This window comes from Spermophilus citellus (genome assembly GCF_964194105.1).
Source record: "Spermophilus citellus genome assembly, chromosome: 5".
Taxonomy (NCBI): Eukaryota; Metazoa; Chordata; class Mammalia; order Rodentia; family Sciuridae; genus Spermophilus; species Spermophilus citellus.
In genome coordinates, this window is record NC_138186.1 from 59,878,863 (window position 1) to 59,904,892 (window position 26,030).

Genomic DNA, 26,030 nt, shown 5'->3' on the forward strand with positions numbered 1-26,030 from the left:
CCCCTCCCTCCTCCCGCTCCCCCTCCCCCATACACTGCCGCGGCCGCCGCAGGAGCCCAGAGCTCCAGCCGCCCAGCGACTCCCCCTCCCCCTCCCCCAGCCCCGCCCCGCCCCAACCCGGGGCTCCCAGCCGGAGCCGAGTCTGCGCCTGGGGGTGAGTACGCGACCCTCCCCAGCCCCCTCTCTTTGCTTGGAAGATCCCACCACCACCCAAGAAAAAACCAGGACTCAGCTGCGCGTCCCCTCCCTTCAACCTCCTGCGGGACCCAGAGGTGCCCGGGCCCGCGGGACCCAGTGGTGGCGCTCACTGCCCCCAAACCCCGCACCATCCCTAGCCAAAGGTGAATCCTCCGACCCCTGTCCGGGGTCCAGATGTGCACCGCCTTCTGACCCCAGGCCCTGGGAGATCCCAAGGGGTGGGACCCCTGTCCCGGCCCCCTAGTGCCACTCTTATCCCATCTGCCCGGACCAGATGCTCGTCCCCTGCGCGCCCCGCCGGGGTTCCAGCTGCGCCCCACCAGCCCGCCGCCGCTGTGGGGAACCAGCCGCCCCCGCCCCTGAGTTTTGGATTCCGGGGTCGCCAAGTCTGATGTCCTCGGTTTCTTTTATCTTTTCTCTTGTTCCGGGGCCAGTGTATACAAGAGGCTGGCCCAGAGCAGGGGTTCGGGCTCAGGCAAGGGCAGGGTTCGTGGGTGCTGGCACGAGGCCGGCTGCTGCCCCCGGCCCTTCTGGGGACTGATCGGCGGGCCGGAGAGGCGACTGGCCCGGGGAGTGTGTCCTCTCCTTGCGCCCCACACAGGGCAGTTCATTCATGAGCCGCCCGGGCCTGCGTTGGAGGGTGCGGTGGGGAAAAGACTGAGACGCGGAACCGGGAGTGGGGCAAAGGCCCTGTTGGGGGGAGGGGGTGCGCTTTGTCCCTCCTGACTGTCTTAACCGCCCAGGGCAGACTGTCCCAAAGCTTTCCGCGGGTTTCCCAAGCAAAGGGAAGGACGCTTGGGAAGTGGCGACGAGAGGTCAGAGGGGCCGGCTGCCCTTGGGTCTCTGCTGCCACCTGCCTGGGTCCCTGGGGCAGAGAACTGGCAGCTCCAGGCAAGCCTGAGCACTCCACTGCTCTGGAGGCTGGGGCCTGCCTTCCCGGTACCAATCTGGCCTCTCCTTGGGTCTGCAGCAGCCCAGGAAGAATGAGGCTGTGCCCAGCACCTCCTGAGGAGGGGCTCACAGTCCTGCCTCCCAGGCACAGGTGAGGAAGGGAGTGGGAGTGTCTGCCAGGCTCCAGGTGGAAGTGTACTGGCAGCATGATTGTCCTCCAGGGCATCAGAGGGTCCAGGCCCTGGCATGCCCCAGATGGCACATGCTGGGGCCTGCTGTCAATTCACCCCATGCAGTCTTAGCCTGTGGGTAGGTGGGTGGGTATGTAGGTGGAGATGTTGTAAAGCAGAATACAGGTGGTAGGTACCTGAGTGCCCTCTTTTAGAAGTCATACAAAGTCTCTCCAAGTATAACAGAATAATAGAGACCTGGGTTCAAATCCTAGTGCTGCCATAATTAAGCTGTGTGACCTTGAAAAGTTACTTAACCAGTCTGAACCTATGTGTCCATTAAAAAGTATGGTTATTACCACCTCCTTATATGGTTTGTCAAGCAAGATAACACAAGTAAAGAGCTTGGCACCCTACCTAGTAATTGATCATGAATGTATTCTCTTCTCTGAACTTCTGACCCATCTTGGCAGAACATCACCTGCCATACCCCCACATCCCAGCCTGCTACAGATGGATAGGAATGTTTGCAGAGTTTGGGGACGTTCTTTGCCATTCAGTGGCAGAGTCTTTAACAGCTTAAGTTCTTAAGTCTAAAGGAGAAGCCATCCTCCTCCATAGAGAATTCTGTGCTCTCTTTTTATTTTGATTTTTACCCGTTTTCCTCCACTAAATCAACCCATCATATTCCACATCTTATTAATTACAATGGCTATTTTTAGAGCCTGTTATATGTCTTGAACTGTATTAAGAGCTTTGCGTAGTCATCTTAATTCTTAAAACAGTCACACAACTGGATTATTGTTCCCATTTTACAGATGAAGGAACTGAGGCCCAGGGTGATTAAGTAATTTGCCCAAGATAAAAGGTTGGAGCTGGGCGTGGTGGCATATGCCTATAATTCCAGTGACTTGGGAGTCTGAGGCAGGAAGAAGGCAAGTTTGAGGCCAGCCTTAGCAACTTAGGAGACTCTCAGCAACTTAGAGAGACCCTGTCTCAAAAAAAAAAAAAAAAAAAAGTATTGGGGATGTAACTCATTATTAGATTGCCAGGGTTCTACCATCCCAACTTCTGTACCAAGAAAGAAAGAAAGAGAGAAAGAAGGAAGAGGAGAAGGTGGGGGGGAGCCAGGTCTTGAGTCTTTGCTCTTAACCAGACTATTGCTTCTGTCACTTATTTCTACTTCCCATCTCCACCCCCAGCACCTGAACTCACAAACCTAAGGCCAAGTGGAAGGTCTAGGAGCCCCAAGAAAGAGGAAAGACAAGCAGGTAGAAAGAGTATGGCATTTCTCCAGAGCTGTGGCTGGCAGCCCCCAGCCCTCAGCTCCCTGGTGGAAGTGGGCTCCTCTATTTGCAGAGGCAGCAGTTAAGAGCATACATTTGAGCCAGGCTGCCTGGGTCCATCTCTGGACCCACCACAAACTGGCTGAATGTCGGCAAGTTATATACCCTCTGTATACCTCAGTCACCTCTTGAGGTTGTGATGGGGAGCAAATGAGTTATATTTACAAAGTGCTTAGAACAGTGGCACAAAGAGTTAAAGAAACATTTGATAAATGCATTGTTACAATTTTTCGGGGGGGAAGGTATCTGAGATTGAACTCAGGGGCACTTGACCACTGAGCCACATCCCAGCCCTATTTTTTGTTTTTTGTTTAGAGACAGGGGCTCACTGGGTTGTTTAGTGCCTCGCTTTTTTTTTGCTTTTTTTTTGCTTTTTTTTTTTTGCTGAGGCTGGCTTTGAACTTGCAATTCTCCTGCCTCAGCCTCCTGAGCCATTGGGATTACAGGCATGGACCACAGTGCCAGGCTTGCATTGTTACTAATTTATTCTTACTTATAGATGCATTTTTGCCTATCCCTCTGAAATCTGCAGCAGCAGGGGAGGCCTCCAATGTTAGTATGTCTGTGTTACAGATTGGAAGACTGAGGCCCAGGTTACACAGTATCACAGCTGGCTTCCATCTTTACCTTCCGCCTCCCTATGATCCCAAGCCCCAAGTTAACTCTCCCCACAGTAACTCCATAAGGAAAAACATTTAACTTCTACACACACTCCCTAATGGTAAAATCACAACCTTAACTTAGTTAAATGTACAACTCTTCATTACTCTGCCCACTTTGAGCTAAAGCCTCGTATCAGACTAGAGAAACTTCAACACACAACTGACTGGGGCATGTCAATGAAAGAACAACCCACTGCCACCTTCACCCCTCAAATAGCCCACCTCTGTCTCTTCCCTCCTCTTGGCTACTGGGCCTTGTGCTGGCTTTGAGAGCAGCTGCCCTTGATGAAACTGTCCAGCAACCCCGCCCCCACAATGAAGAACTTGAAGTAACCCTGTCAACCTGCAGAGCCACCAGCCTCAACTCCATCGCTTACCTGCCCTGTTACCTTGTGCTAGTCTCTTTACCTCCCTGGGTCCTTTCCTCCCCTACAAAATGGGGATAGTGAGGGCTGGGGCTGTGGCTCAGTGGTAGAGCGCTTGCTTAATATATGTGAGGCACTGGGTTCAATTCTCAGCACCGCATATAAATAAATAAAAAATTAACGTCCATCAACAACTAAAAAATAATTAAAAAAAAAAAAAGATCCATTGACAACTAAAAAACATTTTTAAAAAATGGGGATAGTGATCTGAGTTTGCCCCATCTTCTTCTTGTGCAGGGGGAGGCGCAATACAGTTTTGGAGGGGAGAGTGCTTTGTAACAGTAAAGAGGGTGGCAGCAGAAGGACTGGTGATTTCAGCTGGACGCTCATTACCCTGTTGGAGCCACTTAGTGTAGAAACTCCCAGAATGTACCATCTTTCTGCAGCATAGGGTGGAGGCCATGGCATTCTGGCCTTGGGGTTTGGAAAAAGAACCAGTGAGGTGTAGGAATGGGCTGTTGAAATTTCTAGAGTGCCTGGGAGTGGTGAGATGAGAAAGTGGGGCACGAGTTAGAGTCCCCCACATCCACACCCCTAGCCCTGGAAACATACAACTGCCTTTAACCTGCTCTGGTGCCCCAGGGTCTGTGCACTTTATGTTTACATACCCAGGCACCCAGACACACCCACATTCATGCCTCCACTTAAACCCAGCAACTCCCTTCTTTCTGTGGACTGCAGTCACCTCAGCCACCTTAGCTCCCCTAGAGCACAGGCACATAGACACACACACACACATTCAAGCACACACAAGAGCACATATTTGCTCATCTAAACACACATTTCCCACAGTGCCTTTGTGTTCTTTGGCCTGAGAGTGTTTAGTGAGCATTTTATTTATGAAGCTCCAACAATCTGTAGAGTTTCATTCTAAGCATGTCGGGCGGGGGTGGGGGGGTGGGAAAGTGTTCTAGGGCTGGGCTTGTGACAAGTTCAGTGGTAGAGCACTTGTCTAGCATGTGTGAGGCACTGGGTTCGAGTCTCAGTACCGCATATAAATAATTAAAGGTTCATCGACATTAAAAAAAAAGAATTAAAAAAAATGTTCTAGCTTAAGAAAGAAGTTGACCTAGGTTTGAATCCTGGGTCCATCATTTTAGTAGCCATGAGACCTTGGGAAATTTACTTAACTTCTCTAAACCCTCTATCCTCATCTTAAAATGGCAATAGTACTCATAGGATTGTTGAGGATTAAATGCAACCATGTATGACTCTTCAAATAATGGACACTCAATAACTTAGTACTTTTAGTGCCTGCTAAAAGTACTAAGTTAGTGTGATTTTTAAAGTCAGCTGAGGCTAGAAAACAGGGAGGCATGTATACACACAGGACAGTTACTCCCTGAGCCTCCCTAACCCATGCTTTGCCAAGACTCCCTGGGACCAAGGAAACATGTAAACAACCCCAGCTTCCTCCTCCTCTGTCTGAAAGCTTCTGCCTCTTGCCCTCTGGTTGGAATGTTAGGAAGGAGAAGGGAAAAACCCAGGGCTGGTGGGTTGGAGAAACCCTGAGTCACCCCAGGGGGGTGAGGAACACTTGCTTCCAAAGTTGCAGTCACCCATTCTAGGTTTGTTGTTCTCTTTGTCAGGTTTCCTTTCTTCCCTGGGGACATCCCCCGCCTAGGCAGAGCTTCACTGTTGTCAGCAAAAGGGGCCCCCAAGGGCCCCCCAGTAGGATGGGGTGGGGCAGCGAGTGCTGCTGCCACCCCGCTGCAGCTACATGTCTCCTCCCTGGGAACCTCCCCAGAGCCCAGCTTAGCTCTGTCCCCTAGCACTTCCAGAGCCCAAGCGGCTAGCTGGCTCCCCTTCCCTCCTCCTGCCCACCCCATCCTCCCAGAGAACAGAGGGCCCTGGCATGGAAATGGGCAGGAGGGCAGTACCCTGGTTGCAGGGGCTTGGACGGGCCAAACCGCTGCCCACTCTCCCCTCTTTTGCCAATGGAAAAGCTTGCTGGAGAGGATAGCTTTCCCAGCCTGCCCTGCTGTGGGGGTGAGAGCATGGCATTCTGGGAGTTGTAGTCTTCATACTGTTCTGGTGACCCCTGTGCAGAGATCTGGGAAGGTAAAGAAGCTGGAGAGGGAATAGTGCAGGGGTATCTAGTGCCATGGCAGGAGGAAAGGAAGAGGGTAAGCATGAGTGGCTGGGGTTAGGCAGGTAACACAAACCCAGAAGTCTTGCTTTTTATCTGCTTCCTGTGTGTCATCCTCAGACCCCTGCTCTGAGGACACAGGGCTAAACATCTTGGTTTTGTTAGTGTTATTTTCTGGTTCTGGGAATTTAATCTAAGAGCCGTTTACCACTGAGCTACATCCCCAGCCCTTCTTATTATTATTTTTTTTTTTTTTATTTTGAGACAGGATCTTGATGAGTTGCCCAGGCTGACCTCAAACTTATGATCTTCCTGCCTCCAAGTAGCTGGGATTATAGGCATGTGCCACTGAGCCTGGCCAAACATCTTGTTTTGAGGCCAATTATATTGAGGCAATTAACAGAGTTTAAAACTCTAAGCAGATATAATTATGCCATTTTTCTTTTCTTTTCTTTCTGCTGTGCTGGGGATGGAACCCAAGGCTATATCCCCTGCCCTCTCACCATGTTCTAATAGAGATAGAGAAGATGAGGATGAGGCAGCTGGCTCCTGGGCCATCTTCCCCTGGCATGGAGATCCCTTCTCTTAACCTTGGATCCTTAGACCTAAGACCCTTCTCCATGTTCCATCAGCTCTGCTCTGCCCTTACCTGAGGCAGAGAAAATGAGAGACTGGGAGAGAGTGTGTGGGGTGGGGTGGAGTAGACACAGCCTCGCGGATTCCCTCTCCCCAGAACAGGCCTGACATCTGGGCTGAGTTCCCCAGGCCTGGGGTAGGGTCACAGCTCGAGAGCCAGTGAAGGTAAATGCATGTGACTCAGCCCTCCCCTCACCAGGCCCTTATCTCTGGAGGCCAGAGCTTCCACCCTTCCAGACAGCCTGGCGATCTGTCCTCACCGCCCCTTCCCCATGCCCATTCTGCTGGGGCATTGAGGGGAATAGGGGGCCAACCCAGCTGACTGCTCTGCCCTCTGCCCAGGAGGACCATGCGGCAGTAGCAGCCATGCTGCCCTTCCTGCTGGCCACACTGGGCACCACGGCCCTCAACAACAGCAACCCCAAGGACTACTGCTATAGTGCCCGCATCCGCAGCACTGTCCTGCAGGGCCTGCCCTTTGGGGGCGTCCCCACCGTGCTGGCTCTGGACTTCATGTGTTTCCTTGTGAGTTCCCACAGGCCACTCCCCTCCCTGGGCGCCCAGACCTTGTCCATCCCTGGCAAACACCTCCAGTTCCGTCTACTCTCCCACCTGACCCTGACTCCTCAGGCTTCCCTGGGGAGGAACGCCCACTTCCAGCCCTAGTCTAGCTTTTGAGAATTCACCCAAGCCAGCGGCATCCCCTTCTGAACCAAGAATCCAGGCCCCTTTGTCCCACTTCCCTGGCCGGTCCAGCAGTGGGCAGTGTCTCCACCAGCCAACTCCCCATTCTTCCCCCAGGCACTGCTGTTCTTATTCTCTATCCTCCGGAAGGTGGCCTGGGACTATGGGCGGCTGGCCCTGGTGACGGATGCAGACAGGTAAGGGTGTGAGACCCTCCCTCCACCTCTGCACACACCCTCCTTATTCCACGTTGCTCAGGAATAGGAAAGAGCCAGCCCTCTCTTGTCCCCCTTTGTTGAGGGGGACAAGAGAGACCAGTCGCAGAGCCAGCATGGGGGGCACAAGGACCCTTTGTTGGGCCTCAGTCCCTTGCCAGTCCCCAGGGACTCTCCTCTGCCCCTGCTAACCCTGTCTGTTCTCTGTCCTCAGGCTTCGGCGGCAGGAGAGGGACCGAGTGGAACAGGAATAGTATGTGGGGCGCCAGCCCCTCATCCTCACTAAACCAGCTTTCCTTTTTCTTCCTCTCTCATGCTTCTCTTCTCTTCCTGCCAAGTTGCTGATTTCTTTTTGCAGTTTTCTCCTCTGCAGGCTCACGTTTCAGATTAACGCAGGCGGTATGCTTTGCAGAACAGGGGGCTCCCCAGCTTGTCTCTGCTTCCCTATCCCCCTCAGCTCCCCCTCTGGGTCCCTGTCTGAGAGAAGTCCCTGCCTAGGTGTCTCTGCCTTCGCAGCCTTTGACCTTCACTGGCAGGAGGGGGAAGGACCATCCTCCAGGAGATCCCCAGCACAATCCCCAGCACAATCCCCAGCACAATCATGCAGAGACAAGATTGGGTGTCCCCACTGGCTTCTCATCCCTAACAGCTAGTTCTTCATGTTCCAGGGTCCCCTGCTCACCCCTTCTGGAGGCCTAGGAGGGGGGCTGCCCAAGGAGCCCCCAAGTCTGGCCTGTGTCTCTCATTGTGGTCTCTGTCTATAGGACTGGAGTTGGAGCTGTGGCAGCTGCTGGGACAGGGAACGGGGAGGTTAAGGCCCCTCCTGAGAGACATTTTCCAGTCCCCCATCCCTATGAGCTGTCCTAGTCCAGCTTCCAATTACTGACCCTTTGCCCTGCTGGTCAGCACTGGAACTGCAGAGCCCTGTAACCTTGTTTCTCTTCCACCCGGGCCTTGATGAGGACACCCTCCTCCGTCGTGCCCCGCTGCCCAGCACCAGTGCCCCTGAAGGGAACGGGCTCATCTGAGGGAGGCAGGGTAGAGGGCGACCACTCCTGCTTCAGCCTCTGCGCTTTCTATGCTTCCTGTAGCGCTAGAGCTCTGGGTGCCCACAGCCGCTCCCTTGGGGCTCACACCTGCCTCTGATCTCTCATCTCCCCCACCCCTCAGCGTGGCCTCAGCTATGCACGGGGATAGTCATGACCGGTATGAGCGCCTCACCTCTGTCTCCAGCTCCGTCGACTTTGACCAAAGGGACAACGTGAGTATCCTCCCCAAAACATTTTAGCCCTCCCAGCACCAGGGCATGTGGGCTGAGCAACCTCTAGCTCACGATGCTACAGGTCAGGGGCGCTGCTGCTTCTCAGCAAGAAAAGTGAATTTACTAAGAGTCATAGAACAGCCACCCCAGCCCAGAGCTCCTGGCTCCTGTCCGTGTCAGTCTCTCACCAGCCTAAGCCTAATCCAAGATTTTGTTTGTCAAAACAGTTCTATGCTCACCTCTGCTGCTGATTAATCCTAAGGCCACCTTTCCCCCTTAGACATGTTTATAGAAATCATAGTGAGCCTTCCGGGCCTGTGTAGCAAAACATACGTCTCCGATAGATTGTTCAGAGACTGTAGGTTGGCAGCCCTGACCCAGAGGCTAGCTGACCTGCTGGGGTCGGGGCTGAGTAGCAGTGACCCCTCCAGTCCTGGCAGTTCGCAGGAGTCCCACACTCCCTTCCATATCAGACCCAGCATGCAGATGTTGCCTGCCTGGCCCTCTGTCATCCTGAGGGTGAGAGTCCCGGGCTGAACTCTAATCCTCAGACTGGGTTAGCTATTTCCAGTTCAGCTTAGACTGGGGGTCTGGGGGTGGCAGCTCCTACAGCAGCCCCGGCAGAAGATGGCTGTCAGCTTCTTGAATCGGACTCCTGTGGGTAAGTAGGTAAGAACACCCTGCTAGCCAGAGGTGTTCAGATGGTCCCCAGACCCTGGCAACGCCCAGGGAGCATTATGTGCATCTGGACTGAAGGTGCCTTCTTCCCAGTCCGCTAGGCCCTGGCCTTCTCCCGGTAGGAGGTTGGGTGCTAGTTCTCTGTGCCCAGCTCTTCCCTGTAGCTCCCCACCCTCTGCCTGAAGGCAGGCCTGGGGATAGAGGAGGGAGACCCTGGGTTTGGGTCCCTCCAGAGTAGACTAGAAGACAGAGGCAGGGAATCAGGCAGCCTAGCAGGCCCCTCTGATTTTGGCAGCCATGTTGCAAACTTCTCTTAGCTGGAGGTTAATGGACCCCACTACCCTTCCTATAATCTCAATCTGTCCCGTCCCTTCCTGGCCCACACACCACAGGGTTTCACAGGATTTTGTAGCTCTGGACATGAAGGTCCACAGAAAACCTGGTTTGGCCTTGGGCCTTTTTCATCTCTGATGGCAGGGACATTCCCTCTCCTCTCTCCCCATCCCTGGGATTGGGCTCATTCCCGGGGCATGGGGTTTTTCTCCAGGAGCGTGGGTGGGTATGGGAGCTGTGCCAAGGTGAGCCACAGCCTGGAGGTGATTGTGAGAGTGGGGTGCGTGGGACTTGAGGAGGAGGGGAGTTGGGGTTGCTGGGCTAGGGCCTCCAGCTGATAGCCTTCTGTCCCCCCCAGGGCTTCTGTTCCTGGCTAACAGCCATCTTCAGGATAAAGTAAGTGAATGGTCTCCAAGCTCTAAAGAAAGAGAAAAAAACATCAGAACCTGACATCTCCCTACAAAATCCAGAGGCCAGCAGCTTTGAGGGCCCTAGTGCTGCTAACCAGCCCAGCGCTCCGGGCGGTGAGGCCGAGCAGTGGGGGTGCCTGGCCTCTGCACTCTCCTGGATACTCACTTTATCCCAGTCTTTTCTGTGGTACCCTGCCGGGGGAGGGGCAGCTCTGCCCTCATCTCTCCCTGCCCCCTCACTCCTTGAGAGCGGGGACTGGAGCCCCTGCCTCAGCCTCCGTGCAGCCAACGGATAGGGGCCTCAGTCAGGCCAGGATCAGCCCGCCGGGCCTCAGGCAGGAGCCAGTGTCCAGCAGGCAGAACTCAGGAGCCTCAGCCAGAGGCCTGCAGGCAGGCAGGCAGTGAGTGCTGGACAGGCAGGAGGCTCGGCAGGTCAGCACTGCCCCCGGCCCCAGGCCCCTTCCCAAGTATGGCTGCTTCCAGCTCAGCCAGCACCCCAAGGGCACCACTGCTGCCCCACTTCCCACCTCTGCCCCTTTCTGTCACCACGCCCACTCCAGGTCCTTCTCCCCACGCTTCCTTCCTCTCAGATTTTCCTCTTCCTTCCACTCCATTTCTTCTCTTCCTCTTCCACTCCTTCTTTCCTTCTTGCCCCTGAGTCCCTTCCCTTCTCCATGCATTCCTTCTGTCTTCTGTCTCCCGCCCCCCCCTTCCCCCTACCCAGGAAATCCCAGACCAAGAGGGCCCCTTTCACCCCCATGCTGCTGCCAGGTCAGCAGGGATAGGGTGGATTTGGGGCTGGGGTGAGAGAGAACAAGCAGGCTGGTCCTTACCCCGTCCTCTGCCCCGCCCCCACGGCCTATAGGGACGACGAGATCCGGGACAAGTGTGGGGGCGATGCGGTGCACTACCTGTCCTTCCAGCGGCACATCATCGGGCTGCTGGTTGTCGTGGGAGTCCTCTCCGTGGGCATCGTGCTACCTGTCAACTTCTCAGGGGACCTGCTGGGTCAGTGAGGGCCCATAGGGTCAGGGTGGAAGTGGAGGCACAGGAGACACATGCCTGGCCCACTCATCAACCTCTTCCTCTTCCCCTTTCCAGAGAACAATGCCTACAGTTTTGGGAGAACCACCATTGCCAACTTGAAATCAGGGTGAGGCTGGAAACTGGTTGTGGTCTGGGCTCTGCAGCCAGAGTCAGGGCAGGGGGTGGGGGAGATGGAGCATCATCAGTGGAGAAGGCGGCTGAGGCCACAGAGATGGTTGGAGACAACCAGGGCAGAACCTGCTAGGGATCTCTAAGGATGACCACCTGTGGAGAAGGGGGTGACCTTCAGTCCAGGGAAGGCTGGCCAGGGCAAGTTGAAGGGTAACATAAAGCCAGTGGGTCAGGCGTGAAGCAATGACCTCTTGAGGACACTTCCATTAGAGTAGAACAGTTTGGGGGCCTAGGGGCTGTGAGGTATGGGGCCCACCCTGTGAGCGATCAGTGCCAAAGACTGGTGGCAATAGAGGGGCCTCTTCCATATGAAGGGGTTCACTCAGCAAGAGGTTGGGAGCATCTCAGTGTGTCCCAGCCCAATGGCCCCCAGGGATCCCCTCTGCCCCCCACAGGAACAACCTGCTATGGCTGCACACCTCCTTCGCCTTCCTGTACCTGCTGCTCACCGTCTACAGCATGCGCAGACACACTTCCAAGATGCGCTACAAGGAGGATGATCTGGTGAGTGAGGCAGAGCCTGCGGCCCACCCGTCCCTACCCCCAGCCTCATCCATGCTCTGAGACCATGACTGCTCAGCCTTCAGGGGTGTTGGCTGTGGAGTTAGGCCATTTGGCTTAGGAACCCCCATCCTGCAAGTTGCGTGCCCTCCCTAAAGCCTTGGTTTCCTCACCTGTGAAATGGGATAATAGTACCTTTCTCAAGGCTATTGGGAAGGTGAAACATGGCAGTGCCCCTGCACACCCATGCGGGGCTTGGCCTGGGGAAAGAGCTGCGGCTGGTATTATGGTAGTCACGGTCCTTTGCCACCTAGTCACTCACCACACCAGTGCTGGGTGCCTGTTCCATGCCAGCCACCGCTGCGTCCTCAGGCTCCAAGCATCTGAAAGTAGCACCCACCCACCCTGTAACCTCTCACAGAGCAAGGCTAGCGGCCTCTTCTTTTGTCTTTGTCACTTGGTTTCCATTAGAAGCACAACTCTGGCTTTCCCTGGGGCCTGTCGTGCCCCTAAGATCTCTTCCCACTCTGTCTGCTCCTCTCCGCTCACCCTTTCAAAACAAAGCCCCTCTCCAACCCCTCCCTGCACACCCTGGCTCCTCTGGGTGAGTCCTCAGGAAGGAAAACTTGCCCCCCTCTCATCCAGGTGAAGCGGACTCTCTTCATCAACGGAATCTCCAAATATGCAGAGTCAGAAAAGATCAAGAAGCACTTCGAGTGAGTAAGCTGCCCCCTCCCCAGCCTTAGGTCTGCAGACCCTCCTAAGAGCATCCTCATACTCTGGAACTCAGAGGTCTGCAACAGGGTAGAGGTCAGATCAGGAAAGATGGTCTCTCATTCCAGGGTAGTATAGCACGCGGCCTGGGTGATAGGCCCCTTTAAGAGTAGGAGAGGGCTGGTGGATTGTGTGCTTAGCAAGCTCAGGTCCCGGGGTGTTCAATTAGCATGTTCAATTCCCAGCATCCTCTCTCTCCACCTAAAGAGCAGGAGAAATAAAGTAAAATATTGCAGAGTACAACATTGGCTCCCTCCACCATCCCACAACTCCTCCCAACTTGGACTAGGTTGTTGGCCCAGGGTGCGTTGAAAATGTGCTGCTTCTTTAAAATTATCAATGGCATTCTGAAGTTCATGGGTTCCCCTGGGCTGTGTGTGGTGTGGGGCTTTTTAGCTCTGGAGTTCTGTCTGGAGGAGAGGCATTTCCAGGACAACCAGGTGGCCAGACACTGGAGAGAAGGACAGAGACACTGAGGGGCAAAGAGGGCACTCACCTTGTCCCCCCATGGCCAGGGGTGTACCTTGGGGCAGCTCATGGGGGAAGGGAGTCTTAGTTAATGGCCCATCTGTGTGAATATGTAGGGACAATTTGGTACAGAATTGGGGGACCTTTCATACATTCATCTGTTCACTCACCAAACTTTCTCAAGTGCTGGTGGTCATGAGTTGCTCTTATGGGCTTTGGGACTCCAAAGGATGAATGAAAAGTCATCAGGCTCTCGGGGTTCACACCGTGGAGATCAGCCTCAGGAGCTAGACCAAGATCTGATCAGAGATGGGTCTCAGTGTGTGGTCAGAGTCAAGAGTCAGCAGTGGTCATGATAATGGGATCGGTGGTCTTGACCAGGACATGAACTGTGGTCAGAATCAGGGTGTATTCTTGGAATTGGATCTGCTGTCACCTGGCCTGAATCAGAGTTCAGTCACTGTCCTGGATCAGGCCAGCATGCGATCCAATCAGGGACAGAGGTTGGGCAGGGTTAGGAGTCAGTATTGAATCAGGGTCAGATTCCAGGGCCCAGTGTTACAGGGTTAAGCCTGGGTTGAGGTTGGCATTATTGAATGGATACTCATTCACATGACATTCACTTATTGTACGCCTTCTATGTGACAGGCATAGATACATTAGAAACAAGCCCTATCCTCACACAGAACACCTGTCAAAATTAGATCTTCCTTACTGGGCACAATGGCGCATGCCCGTAATCCCAGTGGCTTTGGAGGCTGAGGCAGAGGGATCACAAGTTCAAAGCCAGCCTCAGCAATGGAGAGGTGCTAAGCAACTCAGTGAGACCCTGTTTCTAAATAAAATACAAAATAGGGCTGAGGATGTGGCTCTGTGGTCAAGTACCCCTGAGTTCAATCCCTGGTACCTCCCGCTCCCAAAAATTAGATCTTCTTTGATCAGTGTGAGGGACTATCTAGGGTCTCATCCAAGGTTCCAGCTGTGTTCAGCATTGGGGTCCATTTGGGTCAGGACTGAGGATAGTGTGTGCTCAGAATTCAGTGACATTTTCATATTCTTGTCCAGTTGGAATCAGCTGTCAGCTGATACCTATTGTGCTGATGTCTGTTCTCTTAATGCAAATACCTGGTGCACTGTGTGCCTGTTCTGGGGAAGGAGCAGAGGCTACACCAGGAAACAAGGAAAGAAAGGCCCGCCCTCACTTGCTTACCTCTTAGTCAGGGGAGGCAGATAACGAACAATGAGCTAGCAGCAGACACTATGTCAAGTCAGGGAGTTGCTAAGATCCAAAGCAGGAAAAAAGGCAGAGTGACAGGGGTCGGTATGTGTTGCTCTTTCCAGTGGGGTGGGCACCAGACGACCCTATCAGGGCAGAAACCTGAGCACCGTGAGGGAGTGGACCTGCCTGTAGCCTCCTGTTCACTCAGCACATGGTGTGGTGCACCTACTCGGGGTTTCAGGCCAGGAAGACGAAAGAAGAACCAGACCTGTTGGGAGTGACTAGGGAAGTTACAGTCCTGGTTGTTTGTTTAATGGGTTGGTCTAGAGCTTTCTTTAGGAAACAATCTGTGATTAAAATTAGTGATCAGCTTATAAGCAGGGGTGAGAGAGCTCCTGATTGGAGTTTTGGGGATCAGTGGGAGGAGCACTGTGGAATAGGCATATTATTGGTCCATTTGGTCAGCCCAGTTTATTAAGCACCTCTGTATGCAAGTGATTAGGACAGGCCTGGGTATACAGTGATAAACAAGAGGCAGCTCTTGTCTTCGTTGAGCTTCTGGGGTGGTCATCAAGGTCAGTGAGGGCTTGTGATCCAGGTCTTGGGTCTATCTGGATTGGAAGACTGTCTCAACAGACTAGGGAACATCCCGTGTGCAAAATCAGAGGCCTGTGCAGCTGGTTTAGAGGATCTGCCATTAGTCTAGGGAGAATGAGAACATGCCCTTCCAAAGAGGAAACTTAAAATGTTGTGAGCATCAACATTATCCGGGAAAGTTCTGTCAGCTCTGGAAGGTTCATTTACAAGGACCCCATCCCAGATTTAAATTGCTAAATTCTCATGAGTTTGCCAAGTCCATCTCGTTGCTTTAGAACTGTATCTCAAGGATCTTTAATACTTGGAGGTCCTTCATTAAAATTTTAATAAAACATAAAAAGATAGGGACTCAGTCTAGGTTAAGGTTAGGATCCAGGAGCAGTATGCAATCAGATTTTAAAAGGAACTGCTGGGCTGAGGATATAGCTCAGTTGGTAGAGTGCTTGCCTCTCGTGCACAAGGCCCTGGGGGTTCAATCCCCACTACCACAAAAAAAAAAAAAAAAAAAAAAAGGAACTGCTCCACCACTCAATCAGGGAGCATTCAAAGAGCCCTGCCGGACACCGAGCGTTGGTGAGTCAGACAGTCTCTCTAGTTAATCTCAAATCAAGGTTAGGGAATTCGTTTGGGGACTAGGTCATCTGTAGACAGGACTGTACGTTGGTTGGGGTAGTCAAGTCCGAGTGTTGGATCAGGACAAGATCTGTCTTCTGCAAACAGGGTTAAGCAAACAGCTTAACTAGAAACAGTTTCTTTCAACCTCAAGTTCATAGCCTTGCATAAGAATCAAGCCCTAGCCTTGGCCTAGCCCGGATGTCCTCACACATCTGGGTTCATCACACACACTGCCTTCACAGCTCCCATGCATACCTGTGCCCCACCCCAATTGGATGAGCATGAGGTGGAATTTCAAAGTTTCATTCTTGCCAGGCATGGTGGCACGCTGTACCTATAATCCCATCTACATGGGAGGCTGAAGCCAGCCTAGGCAATTTAGCAAAATCCTATCTAAAAATAAAAGGAAATCAAAAGGACTGAGATGAAGCTCAATAGTAAGACACTTGTCTATTGTGCACAAGGATTGGGTTCAAGCTCTACTGTGCAAAAAAAAAAAAAAAAACCTGGGTTCAATTCCCAGCATTGCAAAACAAAATAAAACAGCAAAGAGGTTTTTTTTTTTTTTGGTTTTGGTTTTGGTTTTGGTTTTGGTACAGGGGATCAAACCCAGGAGCACTTAACCACTAAGCCACATCCCCACCCTACCCCACCTTTTTTTTTTTTTTTTAATTTTTTTATTTAGAGACAGGGCCTCACTGAGCTGCTTAGGGCCTCACTAGGTTGCTGAGGCTGGCTTTGAACTTAACAATCTTGCTGCCTCAGGCTGCCAAGTCACTGGGATTACAGACGTGCACCACTACCCCTGGTTAACAGGAAAGTCTTATTTCTGGGGAACTGTCACTTCTGTAGACTGTGAAAAGGGGTGCTCGGATTGGGGATGTGTGTCTGCAAGAAATGGAGTTCTGAGTAACAGGGCGGCAGGTGGCCGGTGTCACTGCAGAAGATGACAACTGGACTCTGTTTCAGGGAGGCCTACCCCAATTGCACGGTTCTTGAGGCCCGCCCCTGTTACAACGTGGCTCGACTTATGTTCCTTGATGCTGAGAGGTACCAGGGCTGGGGACAGGGGAGGGTGACACCAAGGGCCACCCACCCATTGTGGAGAGCATCTTGACTGCCACATGAGAACCTAGGTCCCCTTCCAGGTGCTTCAAGGGCATTTGAATTTAATTCAAAGTACCTATTATTTCAACTCTGGAAAGAGCAAGGCCTGGGTGGGGGCGTGTCTGGACCACGCATCCTAAACAAATCCAAGAACAGGCAGCTCCTGTCCTTAGGGAATGGGTCTCTCCAGCTGAGCTTCCTACCCATCCTCCCAAGCCAGCCCCAGCCACACTGGATGCTGGGTGACAGGCACTTGGGTTCCACAGGAAGAAGGCCGAGCGGGGAAAGCTCTACTTCACTAACCTGCAGAGCAAGGAGAACGTGCCCACCATGATCAACCCTAAGCCCTGCGGCCACCTCTGCTGCTGCGTGGTGCGTGGCTGCGAGCAGGTATGATGTGAGCTGGCAGCTGGGCCCCCACAGCCCCTGACAGGTCGCAGGAGGACTGCACAGATCTGGGAGAGACAAGTTGTAGCAGAGATGAGTGCACCTCAGGGTGGAACTTGTCCCGCAGCCCCAGGAATGAATGCACTAACAGGCATGGGGCACAGTAAGACCCAAAAGGAAACAGACTCCCGGAGGAGGCTAGACTGGGTCCCCTGCCCCAGTGGGTCCCCACCTGTCCCTGGAGTCCTCAGAGCCCCATTTCCCACTGTTGGGTTTGTCCTGTTCATATAGGGACCAGGTTTTCAAACCCCAGATTAAAAAACATCAGAAAGAAAAAAAGACAAGGTCAGATAGAAGCTGCGTGCACATCTATAATTTCAGAAGTATGCAGAGGTAGAAAAATCACAAGTTCAAGGCCAGCCTGGGCAACTTGGCAAGACTCTGTCTCAAAATGGAAAATAAAAATAAAAAGGACTTGGGATGCAGTGGTAGAGCACCCTGGGGTTTGACCCTTAGTACCATAAAAAAAAAAAAAATAGCCTTGTGCTGTATTGATTAACAGCAATGACCTTGGGCAATTTCCTTAACTGCTCTGTGCCTTGTTTCCTTGTTTACAAGATGGGGCTAATTCTACCTACCTTGTAAGATACTCCACACATGTAAAAAAGCCTCAAGGATGCTGGGCACAGTGGTGCATGCCTGTAATCCCAACAACTTGGGAGGCTAAGGCAGGAGGATCTCAAGTTTGAGACCAGCCTCACCAACTTAGTGAGGCCTTGTCTTAAAAATTTTTTTAAAAGGGCTGGAATTGGGGCTGGGGTTGTGGCTCGGTGGTAGAGCGCTCGCCTAACATGCACGAGGCACTGGGTTTGATCCTCAGCACCACATAAATGTAAAATAAAGATATTGTGTCCACCTAAAACTAAAAAATAAATATCAAAAAAATAAAAGGGCTGGGATGTAGCTCTGTGGTAGAATGGGTTCAATCCCCAGTCCCACAAAAATAAAATAATAATTTAAAACAATTCAAGGATCAGGACTGGCACGTAGTAAGCACACGGCCTCTGGGTACCAGCCCATCCCTATGACCAGAGCCCCTGGCCCTTGCCCGCCCTGGCAGGTGGAGGCCATTGAGTACTACACAAAGCTGGAGCAGAAGCTGAAGGAGGACTACAAGCGAGAGAAGGAGAAGGTGAACGAGAAGCCTCTAGGCATGGCATTTGTCACCTTCCACAATGAGACCATCACCGCCATGTGAGTCCCCCACCCTGCCCTCACCCCTGGCCCTTGTCCCCAAACAGCCCGCTGGGACTCCCAGGTCCCTGTCTCACAGCCAGCATTGGCAGTGGGATCCCCAGCGGGGGCCACAGTAACTGGTGCCCGTTCCCCAGCATCCTGAAGGACTTCAACGTGTGTAAGTGCCAGGGCTGCACCTGTCGTGGGGAGCCACGGCCCTCCTCCTGCAGTGAGTCCCTGCACATCTCTAACTGGACCGTGTCCTATGCCCCCGACCCCCAGAACATCTACTGGTGAGCAAAAGGGATGCCAGCAGTGGGGAGGAGGAGGACGGGGAGGGATTCGGTGTCACTGGGGACCAGTTGGGTCCTGGGTCCCTGGAGTGATCCTTCCCTCGCCTTCCCAGGGAGCACCTCTCCATCCGCGGCTTCATCTGGTGGCTGCGCTGCCTGGTCATCAATGTCGTCCTCTTCATCCTCCTTTTCTTCCTCACCACCCCGGCCATCATCATCACCACCATGGACAAGTTCAACGTCACCAAGCCTGTGGAGTACCTCAACGTGAGGCCCACACCCTCCCAGCCCTTCGGGACCATAGATGCCAGGCCCTGAAGGCCTCCTCCCCACTGCCCAGCCTGGCTCTGGTCCTGTTTGTCCCTGCCTGGCCCCTCCAAGATGCCCCCAGGGGAGACCACCCTTGGGTTTACAACTCCTAGAGACACCCAGGGAAGAGAGTCCAGTCCTGATCAAACATGTGACCTTGGAAAAGTCCCTTTTTCTCATCCCTCTGTCTTTTCAACTGGGAATTGGAAGGGTTAGACTAGATCCTTGGCTTCACTTAGAGTCTGATCCCTTTATTAGCATGAAACCCGTGTGGGAAAGCAGGCTTTGTAGATAACAGTGGGGTGGACATTTCTGCCTGGCCTCCCCAGGCCCCCCTCCACACAGCATACTGCTTTAGAACCCAACATTCAAAGGAAGACAGTCTGCCAGGCACTGTGGCACTTACCTGCTGCTCCAGCTACTTGGGAGGCTGAAGCAGGAGGATTGCTTGAGCCCAGGAGTCTGGGGCTGCCTAGGCAATGTAGAAAGACCCTGTCTCAACAAAATCAGCCGAAGGAAGACAATTTGAAAATCACTGAGTGATAACAGCATAATGGATAAGACCCAGACCCCCTGTGCAGATCCCCCCACTTCACAGCTTGCTAGCTGGGTCAGTTATCTGCTCTCTTTTCCCCATAGTTGACCCATCCTATATAATGGGCCAGTGTCATTGTTGTGAGGATTAACATTTACAAAGTACATCAGTGCTTGCACATAGTAGGTGTTCATCAAGGGCGTATCATTCACCCTGGAACTGTACTTGTTTACGGCCTGGCCCTCCAGGTGTTTTGGACTTCTGACATGGGGCCTGGAGAGCTGTGGGCCCAGGACTCAGTGGAGAAGGAGGCAGGTGTGCAAAACAAGCTGGGCCCACTGAACTGACCCCTGTTCCATGTCCCTTGCAGAACCCCATCATCACCCAGTTCTTCCCTACCCTGCTGCTGTGGTGCTTCTCGGCTCTGCTCCCCACCATCGTCTACTACTCTGCCTTCTTTGAAGCCCACTGGACACGGTAAGGTCACACACTGTCTGCAGTGGCCTCTAGTTGTACACTGACCCCACTAGGGAAAGGGTTGCCCTTTGCCATTCGGGCTGCCTGCCCTGCCAGCCCAATGCTGGCAGGGAATGGATGGAGCCCTGTGTCCTCACCTTGGGGAGCCCCCCTTCTATGGGAACCCTCTAGGGACACTGTCTTGGTCTTGGAGGCTGGGCTTGTCTGACCTCTGACCCCTGCTGCCCTTCAGCTCCGGGGAGAACAGGACCACCATGCACAAGTGCTACACCTTCCTCATCTTTATGGTGCTGCTCCTGCCCTCTCTGGGACTGAGCAGGTGAGCTTCAGAGGATGGGATGGGAGCCAGGTCGGGGGTTGCAGGACAGGGAAGGGAGACAGTTCAGGCTCCTGCTCTACAAAGCAAGAGCACACCATCCAGAGCCTGGCCGTCCCCAGGCCTCCTGAGATATCTGTCCTGTGTCTGGGGCCTCTCCAGAGGCTCATGGGGGGACACCCCCTCCCTTGGTATTCTCTGCCGTTCCCACCCCACACCCCACCCCACTTCTCTCCTCCCCTCCAGCCTAGACCTCTTCTTCCGTTGGCTCTTCGACAAGAAATTCCTGGCTGAGGCAGCTATTCGGTTTGAGTGAGTGATGGGGGCCCCTGAGGAGTGAGACCGGATGGCAGGGGCAGGCATGCCTGAGAGACCCTGCCACCCCCCAGCCCCTGTGGGAAGAGGGGCTGACACCACCACGGGTCTGCAGGGTCATTCTGAAAGAGGCGCCCACAGGGTGCCTGGGGTGTGGAGATGGGAACCTGTCTGGAGGCTGAGCTCACCCTCAAGGTGCTTAAAGAGCTTTGGGGCCCACACTTGGGGGTTTCTATGGGATCTCAGCTCACATTCCAGACTGACTATGGGAGTCTTGAGTTTTGCTTGGGCGGCCGGAGAGGTAATGGTAGTGGGATCTCGGTCGTACTTTGGGAGCGACTTGAGGATTCCCAGGGTATCCCTGATGGTCCCTGGAGCTCACACCTTTGAGTGGCCATGGGAGGCTCTTGGTCTCACAGCTTGGCATGTCTCTGGGGGCTTTGGGGTTCACACTTTGTGGTGCTGATGCAGCATAAGTTCTGGGAACATCTGAAGTTTCGGGCTCTTGTTTGCAGTGTGACGGGAGAGTCCTCTGTGGGCATCTTCTCTGAGAGTCCCTGTGAGGGCATGTTGGGGGTAATAGCATGGCTGTAGTTATGTGCAAAAGCTCCAGGGGCTTGCCGTAGTCCTGTGTGGATCTTGGACTCACACTTGAGGGGTCTCGAGCATTGACAAAGGTCTTGTTCCCTCCCCTGCAGATTCCTGGGGAAGGGTCTCTGAAGCTTGTCTGTAGAGGTGACTGAGGTTCACCTTCTGGGTTTAACTCTGGATTAAGCTCTAAGGGGAGAACTTTCTGGGTGCTCCTGCAGTTCACATCCTTGGGAGTCTTTGAGGGTCCCACTAGGGTTATCTGTGGAGATCTTAGACACACCCTGAACACTCTGGTAGTTTGGGACAATCTTGAGCACTTTCTCCATGAGTTTTTGTAAGGCAAGTTCTAGAGAACTTGGGCTCATTGTCAGGCTACATCCATTTACATTCTGAGAGTACCTGGTCTTGCTTTGGGGATGTCTGCTGACACTCAGGCTTCTGTCTCTGAGGTTCACACTGCTGAGGGACTGGGGTACAGGTGCTGTGGGGTGCTGAGCTGGGGATGTCCACGTGAAGGATGCAGGTTGAGGGTGAGGCTGGTGTGCTGTCATGCTGGCAGTAGACAGGCGGCCACTGGGTGACCCCAAGGGTGCAGTGCTGGAGCACCCGGTGCCCGCAGGTGTGTGTTCCTGCCGGACAACGGCGCCTTCTTCGTGAACTACGTCATTGCCTCAGCCTTTATCGGTAACGCCATGGACCTGCTGCGCATCCCAGGCCTGCTCATGTACATGATCCGGCTCTGCCTGGCGCGCTCGGCTGCTGAGAGACGCAACGTGAAGCGGGTATGGCCGGCTGGGGCAGCCGCGGCCCGCACAGTGCCCCCTGGTGGCCCATCCAGAAAGAGCAGCAGTTGGGCGAGGGTTTCTGGGACTTGGGGAGCCCAGGTCTACCGCCCTGGGCCATCCCCTTCCATCCGGGGCCTCAGTTTTCCCATATGTGTAGCTGAGGGTTGACGTAGATGACCCTAGAGGTCCCTGAGTTCTGAAGCTATAGTGTTTTTTCTGGGAATTGGGAGAGGTCTAGCTCCATAGATCTAGCGTCCTTCTGCCCCAGTTCCCCAAGAAGGCTCTAGGCACCCCATCCCCAATCCTCCCAACTTTTGCCCCCAACCTCCCAGCCCCTGGTCCCTGGAAGGCCCCTTTCTAGGCCCCATCACGACCCCCCACTCCCCTCAGTCAAGTCCCTCTCTCCATCTGCTTTGCCCTCCCTTCCCCAAACATCAGGTCCCTGCTCCCGGTGACTTCACTCCCAGCCCCAGAGTTCCTGGCTTCCCTCTCCCACCTGCCCCGACCTCCTGCAGCCTGTCCCCCTCACCCTGAGCCACCCTCCTGCCCATGTCCCCCCCAGCATCAGGCCTACGAGTTCCAGTTTGGCGCAGCCTACGCCTGGATGATGTGCGTCTTCACGGTGGTCATGACCTACAGTATCACCTGCCCCATCATCGTGCCCTTCGGTAGGCACCGCCGCGCCGGGACCTGGGCCCTGCTCGGGGGAACCCAGGGCCTCACCCGCTCCACTCTAGTAAGGCAGGCCACCCCGAGTGGACAGGGCCCCAGTGGGAGACCGGCCCCTCCGACCTCCCGCCTGGTCCCTGGCCCAGTCTGGGGCCCGGCCTAGGGGAAGAGGGGGAGAGCATCTCAGCTCAGGAATGGACCTGGACCCACCTGGTGTGCTGGGTCCCCCAGCAGAGTCACGCCAACAGGGCCTATGTGCCCATACTGATGTCCTTACCCAACTGGATATACGTGGACACGTCACATTCCCACTGACGTGTTACACACACCATACACACCTACGCAGGCATCTACACTGTTCACAGTCCTTGGAACCCAAAAAAGACCTTTGGGTGGAGCTGCCCTCCGTAGCAGAGCTGTGTGACTTTGGCAGTTCTCTCTTCCTTTTTGATGATGTCTAGCAAAGCTTCTCTTTCCCCACCAATAGCCTCTGCCTCCCCCCAGTAACATCCCTAACCCTTTAACCACCCTCTCTGGCTAGTGAAACCCCACACTCCCAACTAACATCCTTGTCCTCGTGAACCGTTCCCTCCGTCTCCAGGGAAATAGAACGTGTTGCTTCATTTGTACTCACTGGTTGAGGGACAGGAGTAGGAAAAAGCAGGATGGGTTTCAGGAGGATTCTTACTGACCAAATGAGTGGATTCCTGAGAGTCTCTAGTGAGGGACCAGAGAATGAAGGCCAGGAGTGGAGGAGGCTGGAGCTCTGTGATCTGCCAGGAGCATGGGACACCATCCTGTATTAGGGCTGGGAAGGGACCGGAGGTGTGAAAGGCCACCTCGGGAAGCCAGGGCAACCTGTGACAGACCCACAAAGGTCCCGTAGCGCTGGTTCCGAGGTCAGGGCCATGTGGCTTCCCCCAGGGCTCATGTACATGCTGCTGAAGCACCTGGTAGACAGGTACAATCTCTACTACGCCTACCTGCCGGCCAAGCTGGACAAGAAGATCCACTCCGGGGCCGTGAACCAGGTGGTGGCTGCGCCCATCCTCTGCCTCTTCTGGCTGCTCTTCTTCTCCACCATGCGCACGGGTGAGGGCCACCCGCCCCCCTCAGGGAGCTGGGAGGTGGGGGCAGAGGGGGGCTGCCCACAGTCAAAGCAGAGTAGCACAGGAGCGCCGCAGGCTGGGGGTCACAGCAAGGGACCGGGAGAGGTCACGGTGAAACTGTAGCTCATGGAAGTGGGGGAGTACATTCAGAAGGCACCAGAAGTGGGCGCAGTGAGCCCCTGAGAAGGAGCCTGAAGGACAGGTAGCAGCTCCGTTCTTTGCCCACCACCTATGCCAGGGTTCCTAGCGCCCACATCCATGTTCACGTTCGTCGTCCTGGTCATCACCATCGTCATCTGTCTCTGCCACGTCTGCTTCGGACACTTCAAATACCTCAGTGCCCACAACTACAAGGTGTGGGGTCTTGACTCTGAGCAGAAGCTGGCGGGGGGTTAGAGGGGAAAGGGAGGAGGCCAGGGGCAGGGTCAATGGAGTATTGAGAGGATATGGGGCTGCGGTGGGTGCCAAGTGCCAAGACATGTCCTCCAATCCATAATTTATTCTGGGCCCTCAAGATTGAGCACACGGAGACAGATGCTGTGGGCCCCAGAAGTAATGGACGGCCTCCCACTGCTGTTGCTGTCCCGAAATCTGCGGTGAGTGTCCCACTCCATGGCTAAACCTGGGGAGCCTCTAATGGAGACAACCCCAAAACTGGGTGTCCTATGAATCCTCCAGAGAGGGAAGCCTGGGGACTGGGGAGGGAGGGGGGGATTTGCTTCACTGGAGGGCTGCCCCACACTCCCTGTCTCCAGACCCTTGGTCCCCACAGCCCCCAAGACTCTCATTCCCCCCCAGCCCTTAGGGGCAGCTGTTCACCCGAACTCCTACTCCTCCCCTCAGAAATACATCGCTCAGGTGCTGCAGGACTCAGAGGGGGACGGGGACGGGGACGGGGCTCCCGGGAGCTCGGGGGACGAGCCCCCATCATCCTCATCCCAAGATGAGGAGCTGCTGATGCCACCTGATGGCCTCACGGACACAGATTTCCAGTCTTGCGAGGACAGCCTCATAGAGAATGAAGTTCACCAGTAAGGGGAGGGGGGGCCCTGGAGGCCGACCGCCCTGCCCGCCCTGCCCCCACGGACACTAAAACGCTAATAATTTATTAGATCTAAAGCCCCTTCCTCCCCCATCCCCTGCTTTCATTAAGGTATTTAAACCTGGGAATTCCACACTCTCCCCCCACCATGGAGGGAGGGAGGGAGTCCCCCAACCTCAGTGAGGAGAGCCCCGAGCCGGCCCCGGGGCAAAGAGGGGTGTGGAGGGAGTTCCCCCGGATCAGTACCCCCAGTAGTGTGGACAGGAAAGGGTTAATGAGAGCCAAGAGGGGTACCTGGTGCCATGGCTGGAGACCTGGGGGGGCAGGCAGATCAGGGCTGCCCCCCCAGTTCTTTCCTCCCCTTAATTCCCCCAGGGATATGGAACCTCCAGCCCCTAGGGATGCATGAGAGGGGAGGGGTACCGAGCTAGAGGAGGAGCCAGGCCCTGAGCCGGGGGTGACCTGGGGGTGGGGGTGGGCATGGCTGACACTGGAAAATGGGTTTTTGCACTGTTTTTTTTTTTTTTTTTTTTCCTTTAAAATAAAACAGAAAGAAAACTATCTGATCTGTACTGTGCCCCAGTCGCACGGGCTGGACCCTCACCTTACCCTCTGTTCAACCAGAGGATCTGCTCCCACTCCCTGCGGGAGCCAGGGCGAGGGGCTTCTCGTCTGGAACCTCCGTTTCTCCACTAGGGAAAGGGGACAGACTTCAGGGGTCTCAGAGGCAGGAGAGACGATGCCAGCCCCTCTGACTGTCCCCAGAGTCCCACAAACAGGACAACAGTCAGGAGACAAAGCCATAAGCTCCACACTGGGGGAGTCCCTCCTGAGCATCTCAGAGTGGAATCCCCCCTGCAGCCCCATGTCCCCAGAGATGTCTGAGCCCTCCCTGAGCAGCCCCCTTCCCACCCTCTAGTCAGAAGACCCAACTCAAGCCAGACACAGTGGTGCACACCTACGAACCCAGCCAGGGATTGGGCCACAGGGAGATGCTGAGGCAGGAGGATCACAAGTTTAAGACCAGCCCAGGCAACTTAGGGAGACCCTCATTCAAAATAAAGAGTAAAAAGGGCTGGGGACATACTAGTTCGGTGGTAGAGCGCCCATCCACACACCTTAAATCTCCAGGACTATTAAAAAAAATCACTGGACAAAGTGGCTCATGCCTGTGATCCCAGCAGCTTAGGAGGCTGAGGCAGGAGGATCGTGAGTTCAAAGCCAGCACCAACAGTTTATCAAGACCCTAAGCAAACTCAGTGAGAGCCTGTCTTTAAATATAATATAAAAAGGAGGCTTGGAGGGGCTGGGGTTGTGGCTCAGTAATAGAGCACTTGTCTAGCATGTGTGAGGCACTGGGTTTGGTTCTCAGCACCACATATAAATAAAGAAATAAGGTAGGGCACTGCGGATGTGGCTCAGTGGTAAAGCACCCCTGGGTTCAATCCCTGGTACCAAAATAAAAAAAG

General features: G+C 54.2%; 1 protein-coding gene across 2 annotated transcripts; it reads left to right on the forward strand.

Moving 5' to 3' along the window:
- The first annotated feature begins 22 nt into the window (after positions 1–22).
- TMEM63B (transmembrane protein 63B) lies at positions 23–25,122 on the forward strand. Of its 2 annotated transcripts, XM_081294663.1 has the most exons (24): positions 23–154; positions 6,760–6,942; positions 7,219–7,298; positions 7,531–7,569; positions 8,487–8,577; positions 9,947–9,984; positions 10,864–11,006; positions 11,100–11,151; positions 11,612–11,720; positions 12,363–12,433; positions 16,360–16,440; positions 16,764–16,887; positions 18,005–18,138; positions 18,276–18,413; positions 18,527–18,680; positions 19,628–19,734; positions 19,967–20,053; positions 20,297–20,362; positions 21,576–21,738; positions 22,304–22,409; positions 23,335–23,502; positions 23,758–23,873; positions 24,035–24,115; positions 24,363–25,122. In XM_081294663.1, the coding sequence occupies exons 2-24, from the start codon at positions 6,784–6,786 to the stop codon at positions 24,552–24,554; spliced, it is 2,499 nt and encodes an 832-aa protein (XP_081150789.1). In that variant the 5' UTR covers positions 23–154; positions 6,760–6,783; the 3' UTR covers positions 24,555–25,122. The 2 variants fall into 2 exon arrangements, with proteins under 2 accessions (XP_081150789.1, XP_081150790.1); XM_081294664.1 differs by lacking the exon at positions 7,531–7,569.
- The last annotated feature ends 908 nt before the right edge of the window (positions 25,123–26,030 follow it).